The 6,251-nt window shown below is 45.7% G+C and overlaps 2 protein-coding genes across 2 annotated transcripts in view; both read left to right on the top strand.

Moving 5' to 3' along the window:
* Window positions 1-239: 239 nt before the first annotated feature.
* On the top strand, window positions 240-2,693 carry manf (mesencephalic astrocyte-derived neurotrophic factor). Its single transcript, XM_056260581.1, has 4 exons — window positions 240-457; window positions 1,290-1,417; window positions 1,527-1,668; window positions 2,043-2,693. Exons 1-4 carry the CDS (start codon window positions 295-297, stop codon window positions 2,225-2,227), a joined length of 618 nt encoding a protein of 205 aa, XP_056116556.1. The 5' UTR covers window positions 240-294; the 3' UTR covers window positions 2,228-2,693.
* Window positions 2,694-3,358: 665 nt separating this feature from the next.
* rbm15b (RNA binding motif protein 15B) overlaps window positions 3,359-6,251 on the top strand; it is a 270,324-nt gene continuing 267,431 nt past the window's right edge. Inside the window, exon 1 of the mRNA XM_056260577.1 lies at window positions 3,359-6,196. Within this exon, the coding sequence (XP_056116552.1) occupies window positions 3,589-6,039 (2,451 nt within the window). The 5' untranslated portion in view covers window positions 3,359-3,588 and the 3' untranslated portion in view covers window positions 6,040-6,196. The remainder of the gene's footprint in view (window positions 6,197-6,251) is intronic.

The raw sequence follows: 6,251 nt of genomic DNA, 5'->3' as shown, positions 1-6,251 counted from the left end.
CGGATGGAGGAGAACTACAAACATGGCGCTGGTGCAAACCACACATCATCAAGCCGTATATCGTCACCAGGAATGTTCACCTTCAGAACCAATCAGAGGCCGCCAACTGGACTCACTCCCTGGATGAACACTGCACATCCATTCAGACAAGAGTGCGTGTTGCGACGTCACGCGCCAGCCAATAGACGAGCGAAGAGTGGACCGGTAACCAATCAGGTGCGAGAGGGGGCGGGAACTATCAATAGGAAGCGCTGTTGAATCGGTACGTTGCGTGTTCTCGAGCCGGTATCTTTAATGATCGTTCAGAACCAAGTCCAGCACTTTTTCATACCGTATTCAAGTAGTTACAGACGTTTATTTGGTTTTAGGATGTTATATTTAAGTGGGCTTTCCGTGGCACTGGCCCTGGCGCTGGTTCCGAGCTACAGTGACGCTTTGAAAGATGGAGAGTGTGAAGGTGAGTTTGTTTAATATCTTCATGATGTAAACATGTGCAGGAAACACATAACCTGTCAGAGAAGCGTCTCACTTCTGCGTTTTATTTATTAGCTTTAGTTTAGCTATGTTGTATGTTTAGTTAAGGTCTTTTTATTGGGTATTTTTTGGTCTTTGTTTCCTACTGTTAACTACTTCAGTTATTCAGTTGATTAATAATTATATTTAGTTTTTAAAGTGTTAAGCTAAACGTATTTTATAATATATATTTGTAAAAATCTATATTTATTATATGTAGCATATTTGTAAAACGATATTAGAAAAGTAAGTATTTTATAAATTGAAAACATTTTATATTAGTATTGTAAAGGCATGTATTTATGTAATTTTGTAAATGAGGTCACATGGCCACTACTTTTTTTCTTTTTTCTTCAATGAAAATCTTTTGGACCGTCATATAATAGTGGATAGCATAATGCAGGTTATTATCAGAAACCCATGTAAACAAGTAAGCACTTAATATTCAGAACTATCTACGGCACACCTATTCAAATATTGGTCGTATTTTCCTATTCATAAACTGATCAGTAAATAAATAATTTTGAATTGAACAGGGTTGCCACTTGGAAATATCAGGAAATGCCTTACCTGGAAGAATTATAATGGGGGGAAAAAAACGTAAAAGACATGTAGGCTATATTTTAATAGTGAATACACATTACTTCAAGTTTTAATTTCTGGCATATTTTTTCATCAGTTAGACATTGCTGTATTGTAAAGTAAATCTTGCGTGTAAGCCGTAATGTATGTTAATGTATCGTTTTCAATGTTTGTGCATGATTTTTGCATTGCAGTCTGTGTGGGTTTCCTGGAACGGTTTTACCAGACGCTAAAAGACGACGACGTCAAGTTCAACAGTGACTCCATCGAAAAAGCTCTTCTAAAATTTTGCAAAGATACCAAAGGGAAAGAAAACCGCTTTGTAAGTCTTTGTGTGTATCAATGAATTTTCCTTTTATTCTTTCTTGCATTATTTCTGTTTGTTTATTCTTACTTTGTGTGTGTGTGTGTGTGTGTGTGTGTGTGTGTAGTGTTATTATATAGGGGCAACAAGTGACGCAGCAACAAAAATTATCAATGAAGTTTCCAAACCGTTGAGTCACCATGTGCCGGTGGATAAGATCTGTGAGAAGCTCAAAAAGAAGGACAGTCAAATCTGTGAACTGAAATATGGTAAGTTGCATAGAAAAATACACTACCCGGCCATAAAAAAAAAGGTTGCTGTTTGGATTTAAATGGGCAAATGCTTAAGAGTCTATGATTGGATCATTATTGCAGTGATTATTATGTTTCTAGCATGTTATATCTGGCAACAGTTCTTCTAACCCTAACTTATGGAGTGTGTAGCTTTTCATTTCTTAAATAATTAGTATGAAGACACAATGGTTGGCGAGTAACCATATCAAATCCATAGTCCTGTTTAAGCATCCCGCCCATCCCAAGATGCCTAATAAATCGCTCTTGCCAATCTATTGATCTATATCCACTCTGTTTCGTTATAAGACAGTATTATAAACTGCCAGCCACTAAATGCATTTTCCTCCTAGATAAACAAGTTGACCTGAGCTCCGTCGACCTGAAGAAGTTGAAAGTGAAAGATCTGAAGAAAATTCTGGAGGAATGGGGCGAATCCTGCAAGGGATGCGCAGAGAAATCCGACTTCATTCGCAAGATCAATGAGCTAATGCCCAAGTATGCGCCCAACGCAGCCAAGGCACGGACAGATCTGTAAACTTGCAGGGAATTATGGGACCAAGGCAGCGGCCAAAGGCATTTAGGGTGGAAGATTAGCGCTGTGAAGCTGACTGACCGCCTAACAGTGGGGTTTTGCATTGTGTTGTCACATTACCATGTACTCCAGGGGTAAACGTCAAGAAACCGAGCGCACACACACACTTCCGTCAAAACACAACCTTTCATTTATGACTTGCAATGTGCAAGCTTGTAGTTCCAAAATAATATCCAACACAACCTATGTTTGCCTCCTGATGTAATGGGGAATATGTTTGACACGCTTTGCCCAGTTTGATTTACATTTTCTTTTTTCTTTTTTTTTGAGGGTATGGGCTTGCTTAATTGATTCATTATATGAAATATAATGGAGGAAAGTCTCATCTTCAAAATATGAGGGTCAGTTTGAGTGTAAAATGTGTTTAATACAGTTATACTGTCTTTTTTCATTAAAAGAAGAAAAGAAATTGGTCTCGTCTTTTATTATTATTATTTTTTGTCTGTTTTGTTATATTGTTTTTATCATTATGTTTGCATTTAACATTGTACCTTTTTAAATCATGGCCACTTTTTGTACAATTTCCTTCTGGACATTAGCAATTTATTTGACTACCAAAACATCATGTGATTATATAATGCAATAGTCATTGCATGTATTTGTATATCACTTTACAGCTTTTGGTACATTAAATAAGTCAATGCACATTATTTGGATTGTCATATGACAAGCATACCTTTTACATTATTGTGTATCATGTGTTAGTATTGCCGATGTTTGGCTATTTTTCCAGATACTGTGCATATTATGTGAATTTCCTGTATCCATAGTGGACTAAATTAAAAAAAAAAAATGTGCGGTGTAAAACAGAGAACCGTCTGGGGAATATTGTATGCAAGCAATGCACACAACTGGATATGATAAAGTTTATTGTACTTATTCACAAATAGACACTGCAGTATAATCCAGGCATTGTGTTTTTCTCAGCTCTTCTTGAATGATATTAAGTATTAGATTCTTGTGAAAATAATTAATATCTTTAGCTCTTAGAACTTCATTTTACAGACAATATTGATTTTCCATAATTCTAAAGCGTCACGCGAATGCGCACTGACGTCAGCTAGGCTCCTCCCTCTCGTGGGGCGCGCACATTCCTTTTGTCCAAGATGGCGGAGTAGATGCATCTGAAGCGACGCTAATGTTTGTCGTTTTATTTTTATCGGTGAAGCTCAACACCCAGGCGAACGTTTTTCCGTGCAAACGTTAGTTAAAGTCCTCCTCACGGATGTACAAAAACTCTTGGAGCCGTGAGATTTCACCTCGGAGCTGATTTTATATTTGTGCGGGGGGAGCATCACTGTAAAATGAAGCGGCAGGCCGAGCGCGACGCGAGTCCATCCAGAACTCTCGCCAAACGCGTCCGCGAGCGAGACCGAGAGCGCGAACCGAACCCGCCGCTCGCGTTGCTGCTCGCGGAGAGCCGAAACTATCATAAACGAAGCCGCAGCCGAGAGCGGGAAAAACCGCGGGTCCGTGAAGAGAGAGAGAGTCTGCATCACCGCCCGCATCACGAACTGGGTCTGCTGGGTCGAGCCCCCCTCCGAACCACCTCAGTCATGCCTAAAGGTAAGACTGTGACACCAGCCACTGAAACCGTGGCTACAAGACTAGAATACAAGACACTACTTATTAGCAACCTTGGATCTCAGCTTTCTGATGAACATGTGGAGGACGGACTGTTTCATGAGTTTAAAAAGTTTGGAGATATGAGTGTTAAGCTGTCTCATACGCCTGAACTGGGTCGCGTCGCCTACGTCAACTTCAGACACACGGAAATTGCACGGGAAGCACGTCACGCCAAAACCAGGTTGGTGCTATATGATCGTCCACTTAAAGTTGAACCCATGTACATGCGGCGTCGCAGTGTCACGCCTCCAGATGTTAGTTATGTATCTCTGCACAGCGCTGCCTACACCTACAGACAGCGGTCCCTGTCGCCCGGCGCGGGGAGCACTAGCGCCCTTCGAGAGGTGAGACCCAGGCATTACGTTGATGGCATGGGTCTCAGCCGGGACCGCGTTTTGGACTATTACAGCGCTTTGGAGGAGAGGAGCCGTGCGTATGCATATCAGCTTCCTGAGGACGACCTAAAACCAGAGGACGATCAGAGAGCCACGAGGAATTTGTTCATCGGAAACTTGGATCATAATATTTCTGAGGTGGAACTACGACAAGGATTTGAGAAGTATGGGATTATTGAAGAAGTCGTTATCAAGCGGCCCGCTCGCGGACAAGGCGGCGCGTATGCTTTTCTTAAATTCCAGAACTTGGATATGGCTCACCGGGCTAAGGTGGCCATGCAGGGGCGTATGATTAACGGCAACCCGATAAAGATCGGATACGGGAAAGCCAATCCGACGACTCGGCTCTGGGTGGGCGGACTTGGCCCGAATACGTCTCTCGCTGCTTTAGCACGCGAGTTTGACCGCTTTGGGAGTATTCGCACCATTGACTATGTGAAAGGAGATAATTTTGCTTACATTCATTATGAGAGCTTGGATGCAGCCCAGGCCGCTTGCGCGCAAATGCGTGGCTTTCCTCTGGGCGGTCCGAACCGCCGGCTACGTGTGGATTTTGCGAAGGCGGAGGAGACGAGGGCGTACCCTCAACAGTACCAGCCGCCTTTGCTCCCACCTCCTCATTTTGATATTCTCGCTGAGGGTTACGGACGCCACCGCAGCCTAGAGAGGGAGCTGAGAGCGAGGGCCCGCTCACCGTCACACCCTCTGTTCGCCGAGCGAGAAAGAGAGCGCCTTTCGGACCGGGACTGGAGTCCGCCGAAGGTACTGGAGCGGCGGGCCAACCCGGAAGCGTTTGGGCGGGTCCGGCAGCGCAGCCGTAGCCGCAGCCGGGAACGCTGGGTAAAGGAGCGGGACCTCGAGCGGGGGCTGGGGAAAAACTGGGAGGAGCGGCGCAAGCGAAGGAGCCTGAGCCCCAACGACCGTCCCACCGAGGAGCGCGGACGGTCAAAGCTCAGAGGAGGGGCGCCGGCCACCCCTGAAGACAGTCCGGACCGGGGCCGCGGGCGTCTCCCGGACTCCACCTCAGAACCCCTCGATCACACCCCTGACATCAGCAGACACTCCAGCGACGAGCGTCCCGCGCAGGACGAGTCTTTGCATCCGAGGAAGGACGAGCGGGATCGCAACCACCGCAAAAGCGAAAGCGACCCGGACTCGCAGACGGACAAGTCCAAAGCGGACTCCAAAAAGCCCAGCACGCTCTCCGAATACGCCCAGACGTTGAGCCGCGTGTGGCACGGTTCTCTCGTCCTTAAAAACAGCTGCTTCCCCACAAACATGCACATGCTCGAGGGCGGCGTGAGCTTTCTCCACGCCCTCATGAGAGACAACCAAGCGGGAGGCGCCAAGATCACGCAGCTTAAAATTGCCCAGCGGCTGAGGTTGGATCAGCCCAAACTGGACGAGGTGACGCGCCGCATCAAGCTAGGCAGCCCGGACAGCTACGCCGTGCTCCTCGCCGTCCAGGGGCCCATGGACCGGGACGCCCCTCCTCCAGAACCAGGCCTTCAACAGCGCCTTCTCCGCAACCTGGTGACGTACCTCAGGAACAAGCAGGCGGCAGGGGTCATCGGCTTGCCCCTCGGGGGCCCCAAAGAGCGGGAGACGGGGGGCATGCTGTACGCCTTCCCTCCGTGTGACTTCTCACAGCAGTATCTCCAGAGCGCTCTCAAAACTCTCGGCAAACTTGAGGAGGAGCACCTGGTGATCGTGGTGGTTAGAGACTCACCTTAACACTTCAATTCCAACTCTAGAAAACGTTCCACACAGATTTTATGCCTTTTATGATTTTAGGATGGACCTTTTTAGCTAAATACTTCCACACAGTCATCATTCCCTTCTTAACATGTTTTGAAATCGAATAGCATCCCAGAGAAGTAACAAATGAGTTGTTGTTTTTGTCTCTCGCAGCTGTGCTCAAAATATTCCATTGTATTCTACTTTTA

The sequence above is a fragment of the Rhinichthys klamathensis genome, unplaced genomic scaffold (genome assembly GCF_029890125.1).
Source record: "Rhinichthys klamathensis goyatoka isolate OS25496 unplaced genomic scaffold, OSU_Roscu_1.1 h1tg000009l_1, whole genome shotgun sequence".
NCBI classification, from domain to species: domain Eukaryota; kingdom Metazoa; phylum Chordata; class Actinopteri; order Cypriniformes; family Leuciscidae; genus Rhinichthys; species Rhinichthys klamathensis.
This window is presented reverse-complemented; position numbering and strand designations above follow the sequence as displayed.

What these genes read in the sequence shown, in the direction of transcription:
- manf (XM_056260581.1), top strand. Translation starts at nt 295, where the DNA reads ATGATCGTTCAGAACCAAGTCCAGCACTTTTTCATACCGTATTCAAGT. An exon ending in GAAAGATGGAGAGTGTGAAG is followed by an intron (nt 458 to 1,289) that starts GTGAGTTTGTTT and finishes TTTGCATTGCAG; the next exon opens with TCTGTGTGGGTTTCCTGGAA. An exon ending in AAGGGAAAGAAAACCGCTTT is followed by an intron (nt 1,418 to 1,526) that starts GTAAGTCTTTGT and finishes GTGTGTGTGTAG; the next exon opens with TGTTATTATATAGGGGCAAC.